Source organism: Andrographis paniculata, unplaced genomic scaffold (assembly GCF_009805555.1).
Source record: "Andrographis paniculata isolate CXL003 unplaced genomic scaffold, ASM980555v1 Contig53END, whole genome shotgun sequence".
NCBI classification, from domain to species: Eukaryota; Viridiplantae; Streptophyta; class Magnoliopsida; order Lamiales; family Acanthaceae; genus Andrographis; species Andrographis paniculata.
The window spans coordinates 1,072,762-1,089,095 of NW_026137588.1; the positions used below are offsets into that span (position 1 = coordinate 1,072,762).

A 16,334-nucleotide genomic window follows, 5' to 3' on the forward strand; every position below is an offset into this window, starting at 1 on the left:
ATGCACTAAACATTAGAGTTATTAACGAGTCAGATTGATCAGAATTTTAGGTGTTTATATCGTTCGTTAATCTTCGTAAACAAGATTTGTGTTCATTCGTTAAGCAATTTTATTGTTCGAACTCATGTTCGTGTTCGACTCATTTAAGCTCGTTTGTGTTGATTCGTTAAGCAATTTTATTTTATTTGTTTATTTTTCAATTAATAATTTCATATAATATTAAAAATATGTCTTTGTAACAAATATTTATGAACAAACCTCGAGCTCGTTCGTTAGTAAAATGAACATATTTATATTGTTCGCCTCGAATCGTTTACATTAACGAATGAGTTTAAGCCAAGTTAAACCAAGTCGAACTGAACCAAATTTACGAGCAAAATAATTCATTTATCCAACTGTACTACTAAAAAGTAGTTACTCATGTTGACTAGCCTAACTAACAATCTATCGGTCTCATTTCAACATATATCTTTCGTCATTATTCAATACATATGTCTCATAAATTTAATATGTTCCGTCCATAATTTTGTTGAGATGTATAAGTATATTTCCTTTGTTCCAACTTAAAGTATCTTTTTAACTTTTTTTTGTTTATTTCACTCAAAAAGTATCTTTCTTATTATAATAAAAGTAATCATATACTAATAATAAAAATTTTTTTAAAATTTTTTTACATAAATTACAAGCATACTATTATTACACATACAATTAATTTATACATCAAATATAAATGACAAAAATATCAAAATTATCTATACGCTTTCATTAATTAATAAAATATTATTATTTTTAAATCTACTCTAAAACCCTTAAGAACCTCTTTGAATTGGAACAAAAGAAATATTTTCATAACCCCGACGCCTCAAGTTACCTGCTACACATGGTTCGCCTAGTGTGACTTTCTCGTCGAACCTGGTTTTCAGGGTATTGGGTTCGACCGAGGGTTTACCCAGTGTGCACTTTTGGGTAGCGACTGCGAATTCCCACGTCATAAAAAAATAAAAAAAAATATATACATTTTCATATATCCACTATGTCCTACCTATGAATAAATAGTGACTTTATTATTCAAATATTATTCGAAATTTTAGGAAGTTATAACTTCACATATACAAGATATAGTTAATCACGCAAACTATTAGATTCAATCGGAATTTACCAAAACACATTCAAAGAGTAACTGTTCAGGATTTTCACGTCATGAATATATATAGTTAAACACTATCCATCCAAAGTTCAATATATATATATATATATATATTCGTTACAATATGTCAATTTTTTAGTCAACATATTTAATCACATATAATTTAATAAATTCAAAGATTAATAAATCTATAATTACTAATATGCCTCTTATGCAATATAGACAGTTCAAATATAACATAAAATGATTGTTACCATATATATCATTTACACAAATTTATATAAGAAACAACAATTGTAAATTATGTCTTAAAATTCAAATATAATTTAGAAATTCTACGAAAAAATTATTTTAACATATATGATACTCCCTTCGTCCCACGTACCGTGTCTGCTACACTGTAGACACGGTATTTTAGAAGGGATGTAATTAGTAGATAATTAAGAATATATTAGTAAAAATAATCATCTTATAATATAAATAATTATAAATTAAGATTAAGATAACTAATTAGTTTAATTAAAATTTAAAAAAAAAATAAATTAAAAGGTTTAAAATGAAATTAAAGTGTGTAATCATTTTTCAAAAAAATAAAAGTGACATGGCATGCGGGACGAACAGAAACGGCAACGTGGACATGGTATGTGGGATGGAGGGAGTACTACAGTTAAAAATATACATTCAATTCAAATTTCAATTTATTTCTTTATTTATATATGTTCGTTGTGGTATGTTATGATTCAATATATTTTTAATTGCATTTAATTTAACAAATTAGAAGATTATAGAATTCATAATTACATCAAAATTAATATTATTTAGTCAATAGGTTCACCATATATTTTTTAATAAAAATAAATTAATTTTTCTCATAAAACATTTCGTAGAATATTTTTTAAATACTATTTTAATTAAATATTTTAATTTCAAATCAACATTCTTTTCAAATTAATTTAAATTGACAATTGAACAATATAAAACTCTTTATGTTATTCAAATTGATGTTCATTTTCTTTTTATTTTTTTGGTTAATAAAATATATACTATTTTTCTATTTTTTTACTATAAATAATAAAAAATAATAATTACTATCCATTTATATTAAAATTTATGTTCAACCACATATAAAAGTACGGATTTAAATGATCGAGGGGTATAAAATGATCGTCACCAGTCATATTATTTACACAAATTTATAAAAGAAACAACTGTAGTAAATAATATAAAATGAATATATATATATATACATCTTTTTTTTCTACTTTCGAAAACTAAATTTTAAAAATGATCTATTATCAAAAGTGGCTATGATTTTCAAAGTTAAATCGATTTGCAAATAATGTAACGCTTAGGTTATGCTAATTTAATTAATTTCAGAATTACTAAATTGTTATTTAAGGGAGCATTTAATGTGTAGATTTATTGTAAGATTGAAAAATAAAATTAAAAATTAAAAGTATTCATTACTGTATTTTAATATTGTCATTGTCCGTACTAATAAGCATTACTTTTGTATTAATTTCTGTTGATGTTACACAAAGGCTTCAAATTTTATTCAATTTTATATATTTGATATATTGCTTGAATTTTATTTATTTATTATTTATTACTACCTCGGTCCCCGTATTGAATATTTTGGTCAATGTAGACATGGAAATTTAGAATAAGTATAATTAATAGATAATTAAGAATATATTAGTAAAAATAATTAAATATCCCACACGTATACTCCATTATCACTTTTATTTTGTATTTATCTCGCTGGCAAAATATATCTTACATGTTTGCAAAAGTCGTTATTTTTATCCTTTGGCCGCTCGTGATTGCGCGTAAGGGCCCCTGGTGTGAATTTCACGCGCGGCCAAAGGATAGAAATAGCGACTTTTGCAAACATGTGAGATATATTTTGCCAATGAGATAAATACAAAATAAAAGTGACAATGGAGTATACGCGTGGGATATTTTTTGCAATATTCCCTATATATGTTGGGTATAAAAATAGAAATGAAAACATAAATTAACACACCTAAGTATTTTAGGACAAGCGGATAAAGCCCAAAAGAATCAAATGTATAATAGAATATGTTTGTAATAGAGCTAATAAAATAGATCAAGCCCAAAAGTAAATTCCAACTATATGGATTTCATTGGCAATTTAAAGGAATAAATATAAATACAATTATCATTAGGGATGATAAATGGGCGGATCCGCCCCGACCCATTCTTATTGACACGGATTTGGGTCTAAAAAATATGTTTCGAAAAGTATTGTGGATTTAAAATTTTAAATTCGATCGCATTAGGGACGGGTTAGGAATTTTATCAAAACCCGTTCCATCTTGAACCTGAACTTGAATTCGAATATTTTAATAATTATTAAAATTAATATATATTTATATAAATTATAATATTATATATTTAAAAAGATATGTATAATACAGAATTTTAATTTCTAAATTAAATTTATCTTTGTATTTGTTTCTTTCCCAATTATTTTCGCCTACCACCGAACGCCACCGCCCTCGCCACCACCAGTTGGTTGGTTGTTTGTTATATACAATATATATATATATATATCACTTTTGAATAATGTTAAAATTGAATGTTAGATTTTTTGAATTTTTATATATGTATTTGCGTTGTGTTTATATACTTTTATTTTATTTTTTATCGATCAATATTTTATTGTTTTTATTTTTTAAATTGGAATATTTTTTTTTGTAATTAAACGTTTTATTTTAGTATTAAATTGTTAAAAATATACTCCATTTTTTAATTTTTTTTTATAAATACAATTTTTCGGATTGGCCCGAACTCGACAGGTTAGGGGGGGGGGGGCAAGTCTTGGGGCAGGGCGGGGTCTTGTAGCCTAATATTTTTTAATGGGACAAATGAAAATAGTAAAAAGAATACTTTGAGTTGGAACGGTAGAGTATTTTCTACTGATATTTTTATAAATGTTTATATTTTATACTTTTTTGTTAGAATTTAAAGAGGTCGTTTGGAATTTTATTTTAGATTAAAAAATAATAATATTTTATTGATAAGTAGAAATATATAGGATGATTTTGATATTTTTTTTCTTTTGTACTCTCTCCGTCCCACATAATTTGTCCATATTTTTTATTTTCGTCCGTCCCACATAATTTGTCCTTTCTATTTTTGGAAATATAATTATACATTTTAATCGCATTTTAAATTTTAAATTTTATAATTTTCTTAATTTTAATTAAACTATTTACTTATCTTAATCTTAATCTTAATCTATAATTATTTTTACTAAATAATAATTATTTTTACTAATACATTTCTTAATTACTTACTAATTATACTTTACCTAAATTCTCGTGTCTACAGTAATACACCCATATATATTACATAGGACGGAGGGAATACTTTATATAAATAAATTAATTATATATAATAATATATTTTTCATTTATTTAAAAATTCAAGAATATTTAGTATTAATATATAATTACTTTTAATATAATAAATAAAATGATACTCCTCAGTCTCAAACACCCTCCAATATTAATTTTTTATGTCCCAAAACACACTATAATATTTTCAAAATAAAAAATAATTAATTATACTTAATTTTTCTGTCCCACATTTTATCATCTTACATCATCTAAATAAAAAAAATAAAATATACTTGACATCACCTAATTTCTAAATTATCTTATTTAATACTACCCACCTAAAAACCTGTGTCATGGAGGAAGTACTTTTTAATAGGAAGAACTAAAGTGATAAAAAAATATTTTGAGTTTGAAACAAAATAATTAAAAAAAAATACTTAAATTATACTGTAAATATAGCAAACATTAAATATGTTGAAAATATTAACAAGGGGTTCCTTTGACGTACTCGATATAAATTAGGGACCAATCTGCAATATCCGTTCCCTTTCCTCCAATCAAAATCTAAATCCACCGACTTTGCGTACGTGTCTTTACAACCGCCATTCTGATAAGCTTTAAATACCGAATCCGATTCTCGTCGATCCGCCTTTGCTGACACTTGGAATCCTTTCCCGTCGTCCCCAAATTTCTCAAACCCTAAAACCAGATAAATCTCGTATTGTCTCGATTCGATCCAAGGATGCTGAGGCACGTAACCAGCAGGATTCTTGCTCAAGGGCGAGCTTCCGCCGCGACGCCGGCGCCGGCGCTGCGCATGTACCACGAGAGGGTGGTGGATCACTACAACAATCCGAGGAACGTTGGCTCGTTTGAGAAGAACGATCCTGACGTCGGAACGGGTCTCGTCGGAGCTCCAGCTTGTGGCGACGTTATGAAGCTGCAGATTAAGGTCGACGAGAGTAGTGGAAAAATTGTTGATGCTCGTTTTAAGACCTTCGGTTGCGGTTCCGCCATCGCCTCCTCCTCCGTCGGTGCGTTTTCGTAATAGCTCTTGTGTTGATTAGTAATTTATTACTGAGATTCGATAAGTGTGAACACGAGCTTAATTCGACCTTGATTAACTTGCTTGCAAGGAATTCAGAGAAATTGGAACATAATTCCAGGAGGTTTAAGATTCTATGAGTTTTAAACTGGTGTTTTTATTAGAAACGATCGATTTGGATTTGCAATTTCTGAAATAGGTTGAGGCTATACTGTGCAGCCTAACAGATCTATTATTGCTTCTGATTGAAGAAATGAAAGAATATATATTTGAAAGTTTTATATGCTTTGAAAGGCTGCTCTTGTATGAAATTGTGTGTGCTTTGTGTATATTCATATATATATATATATGTTGTTTTCTTGGGAGAACTAAAAATTTCGTGGAAATATTGTGAGAATTTTTCTTCATTTTAAAAAAAAAATTGATGTGGAATAATTGGTCTGTGTTAGCCACTGCATTATGCGAAGTTGTGAATGAAACTATGCCCTGGCGAGCTTTTTACCATTGATGTTGGAAGCTTTTGTTACCATAAGGGAATTTGTTTTTGTTATATAGATTGAAGAATTTTACTTTCCAATCGAAAAAGGTTGCTTTGCCTTCACCACTGTTCTTGGTGGAGCCTTCCTCTGCTTTCTTTTTTAGTTCTTTGATGTGATTATTTTTTATCTGGTACTTTGTATTAGCTTGAACAAAATATGCAATTGATTCAAAAAGTAATTGCACTTGTCGGTATCTCAGTATAAATCATCACCTCCTTGGATGTCACTTGTTTGCACAAAGTAATTGGTGCTAAAGGTCGTTGTTTTCTTTTACAGCCACTGAATGGGTGAAAGGCAAACAGATGGAAGAAGTGCTTTCGATCAAGAACACGTAAGTTGGTTCTATTACACTTTGTCTAAATATACTACTCCTGTCCACCGTAAATATGTTTTTTTGTCTGGATACAGAGATTAAAGAAAAATTAGCATTTTAATGTAAAGTAAAAGTTATGTAGAGGTATTTTAGGAAATGTATTTAATTCAGAGAGTATGTGTGATGTAAGTATAGTGACAAAATCGTTATTATGTGTTAGAGATAATCTTTTAGTGGATGGAAAAAGGTAGGGTGTGTTTGTTCGTGGGTTTTAGTTTTTGGGTTGGATTTTTAAATAGTAAAAAGTTGAATTTGAATAGTTGTTTGATGTAATGTTTTGAATGTAAAATAAATTTGTAGTATAATTAAAAAAAAAAAAAAAAGTAATTGTTTGATGTGATATTTTTTAAGGAAAAAAAGAATATAAATAGTAAAAATCTGAGCTAAAACCCACAAAGAACACAACCGTAGTTATTTATGATAAAAGTACAAATTTTGCGGATGTAGGAAGTATTATGAATGAATTTGAGGCGAAACTTAATGGGGATTGAAATATGTCCGTATATCTTTGGAACCATCACTTCTTGTGGCTCGGCAATTGATCAAATTATTTGTTCATTGAATTATTTGTTCGATGTGTAATTGGTCAGTGTTCTTAATCCCCTCATTTCTGAAATCATAATGTAGGGAACTAATACTATATATATGTTATATTTATGTGTTTTGCGGGTTCTTGATACAACACTTGAATTGCAGGGAAATTGCGAAACATCTATCTCTGCCGCCGGTTAAGCTTCATTGCAGCATGCTGGCCGAGGATGCAATAAAGGCTGCTGTCCGAGATTATGCAGCAAAGCGCCCGAAATCGAGCGAAAGTAAAGATGCAGCAGCAAGTGCCTGAGGGATGAATAATATGTAAGTGATCTTAGATCATATAGTTATGTGTAATGAAATAATGGTGTAGTTGGAAAGGTATGCATTGCCTTTTATACAAACATACATCACTGTTGACACAGAATGTTATGTAATACTTTATAGGTAAACAGGGTTGATGACATATATATGTGTATGTATATATATATATATATATGTGCACATCTATGCATTTACTCTCAAGCTTTCTTTTTTTTATAGATATACATATATTGAGTGAAATTGAAGTGTTGAATAATATCATATTGAAATAATTATGGGCTTGTTTGGTTGAACTTTCAAATAGATGTTTTCATTTAGTTATTTATTCATTTTTTTTTTACCTTTGGGTGAATACAAGTACTTCCCAGACGGTAGGAGTGGAAGGAGGCCAAGCGGCCTACGGCTTGACCTATTTATTGTTAAATACTATTTCAATTCAAGTTTATTTTTTTTGGGTAAATTGTTTTTTTTTAGTTCCGTAACTGGATTCCTTATCATTTTAGTCCCGTAAATGGAGCCTGTCGCAAATTAGTCTCATAAGTGAAAAAATTTTGTTATTTTAGTCATCCAGCGCCGGAGACGCCCGCGTGGCTCGCCGGAAGCCACCTGGCGGACACGTGGATTTTTTATTTTTTATTTTTTATTTTTTATTTTTTTAATTGGACCAAATAAAAAAAATTTTAAAAAAAAGTAAATAAAATTAAAAATAAATTTTTTAAAAAAATTAAAAATTAAAAATAAAATTCATGTGTCCGTAGGTGACCTCCGGCGAGCCACGCGGACGTCTCCGACGCCGGAAGACTAAAACAACGGAAAAAATTACAGGACTAGTTTGCAACAGGTTCTGACTAAAATGATAAGAAGGTCAGTTACAACACTAAAAAACAGTTTACTCTTATTTTTTTAAGTCTATTTCATTAATTAGAATAGTTTTAGGTTTTACAAAAGAATCGTTTAGGCCTATGAGGACGGAATATATATATATATATAATTTTAATTTAATATATAAAATTATTATATTTTTAAGTATTTATAGTTTTTTTTAAAAATTAATTTAGTAATAATAACTAAACATAAAATTAATTTATTTTAACTATAGTTATATATATACAATAATTGCATTTATATTTTTTACTAATATTGAATTTAAAAAAAATAATTAAATATATACAATAATTGTATTTAATTTTTTTTACTAATATTGAATTTTAAAAATAAAAAATTAATTATTATATAAACTTTTAAATAGGCTCGTAGGCTACACAAACTTACAAATATGTCAGGTTTCGGCTTTATGGTCCTGTTATTATAAGTTAATAGATTAGACTCGGGCATTAAGTTTTCAAAATAGACCTGGCTTGTTTAGTCTGATCTGACTTATTTTAATCCCTACCAGAAAGTTGTTCATACTAGAATACCCTCTAAAGTATGTTTAATTTTGAAGTTTTGATAGCCCAAAGCATGTTTAATTTTGGAGTTCTAATGGCTAAGAATGTTTAACTTTGGAGTTACGATGGAATTAGGTGTCTCAAGTATTTTTAAATTTAAAATTTTGATGGGATCTAGTGCGTTAGTTTGTTATGGACTGAAAATATTTTTACTATTTATCTACAATCAATACACAACTAAACAACCACTTTAATATTATATCACAATAATTATTCAAAATAAAATAGTTATTTGTAAATGTTAATAGAAAAATTCCTTATTTTGATGATTTTGGCATATGTTACAAAAATGTTCTGAGTTGTCATATTGTCAAAATAGCACAAAAACAGCATGACAATGTACTTATTGGTGGGGCTGGAAAACAAACGGATCAGGTCGGGTCGGGTTCAGGTTCGGGTCAGTTTAAACGGGTTATAAAACCCTTGACCTGAACCTGACCCATTTAATTAAATGGGTTGATATTTGCAACCTTAATTTGACCTTTTATTAATCGGGTCAACTTGAATCTGACTCTTATAATCCGTTTAAATCTAAAAATTTTAAATTTTAATTTAAAATTACAATTTATACTAACAAAATTTTTAAATGCATAATATATATATTAAAGCAAAAAATTATTTATTCATATCATGAAACCGATATCCAAGAATTGAATTAACAAACGCTACATAATAGTACACAATACAATCCTTTATTTTTTATTGTTTATTTTTATAAAATTGGCCATAAATATTGAATTATATTGATAAAATTTAAAAAATATATTTAAATTTAAAATAATATTAATTATCCAGGTTAGACGGGTTATTTTCATGTCGAAAATGTAGACTTTAACCTAACCCATTTAATTAAATGGGTTAAACGGGTTTAATCCAATTATTAATTGGGTCGAAAATCTCAACCCAAATCTAACTATTTTAGGTCAGGTTCGAATCGGATTATCAGGTCAGGTTAATTTTTGCCAACCCTACTTATTGGTATAGTCTCATTCCTCCTAAGTTGAATATCTTCTAACACTTTCAAGGTGATTAGAAGTCTATTGAAAAAAATGAGAAAATAAAAATATAATCGAAGACACTTCTACTCATAGCTAGATATGATGATATTTCCTTATGTTAGTTATTGTTGTTGTATGATAACAAGTTAATTAGCTAGATATGATATGTAAACATTTTATACTCTCTTCGTCCAATTTCTATTGTTTTAAAGTATATTTGTACGGTTTTTTAGGTGATTGTCTTTTTGTTATGATTTAACAAATTTGTCCTTAATTGTATGGTAGAGATTAAAAGTAATAAATGAACGAAGATTAAAAATATAAAATTTATTTATAAAAAAAAATAGAACAATAGTTGTTGAACGTCCCAAATAGGAAAGTAGAACATTAGTTTATGGACGGAAGTATTAATTTATTACTTTATTTTTATTTAAAAAATTAAAAGACTTCCTCGATCTTCTTTCTTCTATGAATCCATTCATTATTTTGTATGTAAATTTATTATTATTATTATTATTGTTATTATTATTATTATTATTATTATTATTACTTTATATTAATATAATAAAGATACATATATAAACCAACAACATATGATATAATTTTCTATAACACATGCAACAGTTAGATTTAACATATTACATACTCACACACTGTAATTATGAATAAATAACATATGATATGATTACAAATAGCACGTGTTGTTTGTAATAAATATATATATATTATTTTTATATTTTATGTGTGTTAGATTTCTATGGTGTCCAATTAATACTGTAACACTTCTCTAGATGTAGATATTTATCTCGAACTGCATAAACTGTCTCTTTAATTTTCTGTATTATTTTGAGTTTAGAATTTTTGTTGTATTTTATCGTTTGATTTCACAATAATGTGAATAATATATTTAAAGTGTTTGGTTTGTTCTTGAAAGTTTCTATTTACAAAAAAAAAAAAAAAAAAAAAAAAAAAAACCAAAACTACAATAACAATTTATTTTCAACAAATAGACTTTCTTCCTACATAGCCACTCTGCATCCTCATTCACCGTAATTCTTGAAGCTAATATGTTATTGGCGGAACTAGCCCCTGAATTTCGAAGGGTTTATTTCCGATATATTTTTATTGTTTCGACAATATTTTGTCAATTTTCCTTGTCATAGTCACAGTAGTAACATATAAAAACTATATATATAATAAAAATATAACAAAACGATAACATTAGTATTTTGATGTACAAATTAACTTATTTATATTACAAAAATATATGTTTATACTAGAAAAATCAATTAAATTTTACGACTTGAGGGGGTTGACGCCCCCTTGAGTCCTTCCTTAGATGCGCCACTGTATAAGGCGGAGGTGGGGCTTTCTTGTTTATACAAAAATATATGCATCCAACGGGACAATTTCCTGGTTCAAATTTTGGATCGCCGCAAAATCTTTCGCAATTTTCATAACAACCGGGATAATTACCCGATGAGTGTCCGAACATCGCGGTGAATGCCACCATCAAGAATATAATCACCGTAGGATCGAAGCCTTTCCTCATATTTTCGAAATTAAAGATGTTGTGATTGTGAATTATGCTGTAAGGAAGAAATGACATTCTCTGTCTTTTTATAGAGATTTAGAAGGTTGAGTAATAAATAAATTTTTAAAATTAAAATAATTGCAAAATATTAAATAGTTATGTCGAAATAAATACTATTACTGTAAATTAAACCAACTGTACCATACCATTAATTAACAATAATAAAAATGGTTGGACCTACCATAAATTTAAATAAACAAACAGCAATATTAATAATTAGTTTTCAGGTTTTTATCCTTGGATAATTAGTTATTTATGGAGAAAATTGCAAAAAATATCTCACATGTATATTCTATTATCACTTTTGTTATGTATTTATCTCGTTGGCAAATATTTGTGGGATATATTTTGCCAGAAAGATAAATACACGACAAAAGTGATAATAGGGTATAAGTGTATGATATTTTTTGCAATTATCTTGTTATTTATGCAATTAATTGGTGAATGAAAATGCGATAGGCCGGTGAACCAAATTAATTAGATTGATTTGAAAGAAATTATTTATTTATTGTATACGAGACTTAGTTAATATTTTGGCTATTATGTCTACCAACCAAATTGTGCAGCCCTAAGTTAAACGCGGTATATGACCTAAGTTGTAGCATTATTTGGATATAATCTGTTGGATGGATTCATTATAATCTTAAACGGAAGGTTTGAAATTAGAATAAATTATAATTGTTTTAAACAGAAGGTTTGAAATAAGAATAAATTACTATCATCACAAACGAAATGTTTGAAATAAGAATAAATTACTATCATCACAAACAGAACGTTTGAAATAAGAATAAATTATTACCATCACAAACGGAATGTTTGAAATTAGAATAAATTACGATCATCACAAAGATAGTTTGAAATTAGAATAAATTACTGTTGATAGAAAATTGTGTTATTTTTAATAAACACAAAATTTGTACAAATTATATTTGATTTGAATTTAATGTGGGTCCTATTCTCTAAATGGGTCATTTGATTCTCTTTCCGGATCGATTTATTTTTCAACTTGGTTTCGATGGCTTCTTTGATCAGAAGAGATTTGGTCTTCGGTTTGATTTTGCCGGATTTTGGAAGGATTTGGTCTCCGTGCAAGCGATTTGATCGTCGACTTTGGATTTGATGTCCTTTTTAGACGATCCAAGGCTTTGATATTTAATTTGGCTTTGCCGCCTTTTGAAAAGCTTTGGTCTCCGTGTAGGCGATTTGATCATCGGCTTTGGATTTGATCTCTTCTTTAGATGACCGAAACTTTGATCTTTGGTTTGGCTTTGCCGTGTTTTGAGGACTTTGGTCTCCATGTGGGCGATTCGATTGTCGGCTTTGATTTGATGTCTTTTTTGAACGATCCACAACTTTGATATTTGATTTGGCTTTGCCGCTTTTTGGTGGTCTACATGTGGGCGATTTGATCGTCGGCTTTGGATTTGATGTCTTGTTTAGACGATCCGATGCTTTGATCTTTGGTTTGGCTTCGCCGGATTTCGGAAGGCTGTAGTCTCTGTGTGGGCGATTTGATCGTGGGCTTTGGATTTGATGTTTTCTTTGGACGATCCGCGGGTTTGATATTTGGTTTGCCTTTTCCGTCTTTTGGAGAGCTTTGGTCTCCGTGTGGGTGATTCGATCGTCGGCTTTGGATTTGATGTCTTATTTAGAAGATCCGATGCTTTGATCGTAGGTTTGGCTTCGCCGGCTTTTGGAGGTCTTTGGTCTCCGTGTGAGAGATTCGATCGTGGGTTTTGGATTTGATGTCTTCTTTGGACGATTTGTGGCTTTGATCTTTGGTTTGCCTTTTCCGCCTTTAGGAGAGCTTTGGTCTCCGTGTGGGCGATTCGATCATCGGCTTTAGATTTGATGTCTTTTTAGTTTTTTGTGTTGGTTTCTTTCTCTGCCCAACTACTTTTTTGTGTTGGTTTCTTAGAAGAGAGATTTCAAGAAATGGCGGATCTATTCACTCTATCAATAACCCTCAAGGGCCTGAACTTCTTGTTTCAGATGGTGAATCCATCAAATTGGATCAACCATTAACGAGTAAAACCCTTATTTCATTCATGCGCTGCTGACTAACCTGGCTTGAACGATCCGCAGCTTTGATTTTTGGTTTGCCTTTTCCGCCTCTTGGGCGATTCGATCGTCGGCTTTGGATTTGATGTCTTCTTTAGACGATCTACGACTTTGATCTTTAGTTTGTCTTTTCCGCTTTTTGGAGATCTTCAGTTTCCGTGTGGGCGATTCGATCGTCGGCTTTGGATTTGATGTCTTCTTTAGACGATCCGCAGCTTTGATCTTTGGTTTGTCTTTTCCGCCTTTTGGAGAGCTTCGGTCTCCGTGTGGGCGATTTGATCGTCGGTTTTGTATTTGATGTCTTCTTTGGACGATCCGCGGCTTTGATATGGTTTGCCTTTTCTGCCTTTTGGAGAGCTTCGGTCTTTGTGTGGGCGATTTGATCATCGCCTTTGGATTTAATGTCTTCTTTGGACGACCGAAGTTTTGATCTTTGGTTTGGCTTTGCCGCGTTTTGAGGACTTTGGTCTCCGTGTTGGCGAGTTAATCATCGGCTTTGGATTTGATGTTTTCTTTAGACGATCTGCGGCTTTGATCTTTCACGCGTTCTTCACCGAAGACCTTCTTCGATCCAAATCCACCTCTTCAAGGATCAAAGCTCCAAAAGCCATTGAAAAATCCATCAAAGCCAGATGAAAGATTAAAAGCGCGGATCGTTTAAAGAAGACATCAAATCCAAAGCCGATGATCAAATCGCCAACAAGGAGACCAAAGTCCTCAAAACGCGGCAAAACCAAACCAAAGATCAAAGCTTCGGTCGTCCAAAGAAGACATCAAATTCAAAGCCGATGATCAAATTGTCCACACGGAGACCGAAGCTCTCCAAAAGGCGGAAAAGACAAACCAAAGATCAAAACTGCGGATCGTCCAAAGAATGTATCAAATCCAAACCTACGATCAAATCGCCCACACGAAACTGAAGCTCTCTAAAAGGTGGAAAAGACAAACCAAAGATTAAAGCTGCGGATCATCTAAAGAAGACATCAAATCCAAACCCGATGATCGAATCGCCCACACGGAGACCGAAGCTCTCCAAAAGGCGGAAAAGACAAACTAAAGATCAAAGTCACGGATCGTCTAAAGAAGACATCAAATCCAAAGCCGATGATTCAAACAAAAGCAAAGATATTTTGATATTTATATATAAAATAAATATTTTTGAGTGAAACAAACGAAAATAGTAAAATAGACAGGACTGAGGGAGCGCAATATAATTTTATATAACTTGTCGTGTTCTTCTCTAGTATATATTCCATGACTAAAAGTAAATTAGAATCTATTTAACTATTTTAAATTATATCTCATTAAAATATATATAATATAAATATATTTTATAGAGAATATATGATATAAATAAATAAAAAATTTATTTATATATAATTAATATAAATTAATTTTATAAAAATAAATAAAAATAAAAAATTTGAAGTGAATCTTATATCTAATTAATCTTTTAGTCTCACCTTGATTGACATTTTTTTTTTATTTGTGTCTTCTCTTACATATTTCTATTTTGATAAAACTTCTTAAATCAAAACATATTTAACAAATATAAATAACTTAATTAACTTACCTATAACACATAGAATCATAAGTTACTAACACAAAACTCCTTTATTTATATATCTCATCAAAAAATAAATATTTTTATATGTATTTAAAACTCTACATCTTTTATTAAATTAGTTTATATTAATTTTAAATAAATAAACGTATTTTCTTATTTGCTTGTATTATAAAAAATTTTATTCTCTTCAAAAGAATATCTATATTACATATTTATTTTATTGCAATATAAATTTAAAATATTTAAATATCTTTTTAAAATTTTTAATCATACATATTTAAATTTTATTTTTAAAATTATCAATATTACTATTAATTTTATTTACTTTAAAAATTGCATGGCGTCTCTCATATTTTAAAAAACATTGCATGAACACCTCTATAGTTTCGAAACTTAGTGTAAATCCTTGTTTTACCTAAAAATTTGCATGACGCTCCCTTATACTTTTAAAAATGTTAGAATGAAACATCTCTGCCATGCAAAAAAAAAATATAGATAGAAAATCATCTTTTCGTTACACAAGAGAGATGTTTCATAGCGATGAAGTTTCATGCAACTTTTCTGAAAGTGAAGAAACGTCATGCAATTTTTTAAAGTAAAGAGAGATTTTATATAGAATTTCGAAACCAGAGAAATTATAAGCGGTTTTACCTAAATATTACTCCCCCGTCCCAGTTAATTTGTCTACTTTAGCAGGGGCATAGAGTTTTAGATATGATGTAATTAGTAAGTAATTAAAAGTGTAATAGTAAAAATAATTATGATATAATAAAAATAATTATAAATTAAGATTAAGATGATTAAATAGTTTAATTAAAATAAAAAATTATAAATTATGAATTTTAAAATATGATTAAAATGTATAATTATATTTACAATAAATGAAAGAGACCTTTTACATGGAATAGAAGAAGTGAGACGGATAGAGTATTTTCTTAAATACTGTAGAACTAATGAAAAAAAATCAAAGGTGTGTTTACTTGTGAGATTTTGGTTTTTGGTTTTGGTTTTGAATAGTAAAATTTTGAATTAAAATAGTTATTTGAGGTGATATAAATATGTATTGATGTGATGTTTTGAATGTAAAATTTAATTTTAGTGTAATATAATAAATAAAAAATAGGTGTTTGATTTGATATTTTTTGGGATAAAATAGTTGAAATAGTAAAATGGAAAAACAAATCTAACAAGTATGGATATAATGAGTATATTTGATATATTTAAAATTAATAAATTTATTAAAAAATAAAAATATGTATGAACAAATTAAGATGAAAAATGTAGTGTATAAATTCTTCTGATAGTTTTGAAAAAAATAATATGAATTTAATATTAAAAAATA

At 28.9% G+C, this 16,334-nt stretch overlaps 1 protein-coding gene across 1 annotated transcript; it reads left to right on the forward strand.

Moving 5' to 3' along the window:
• Positions 1–5,147: 5,147 nt before the first annotated feature.
• LOC127255337 (iron-sulfur cluster assembly protein 1-like) lies at positions 5,148–7,596 on the forward strand. Its single transcript, XM_051280831.1, has 3 exons — positions 5,148–5,546; positions 6,373–6,427; positions 7,166–7,596. Exons 1-3 carry the CDS (start codon positions 5,255–5,257, stop codon positions 7,308–7,310), a joined length of 492 nt encoding a protein of 163 aa, XP_051136788.1. The 5' UTR covers positions 5,148–5,254; the 3' UTR covers positions 7,311–7,596.
• Positions 7,597–16,334: the final 8,738 nt, after the last annotated feature.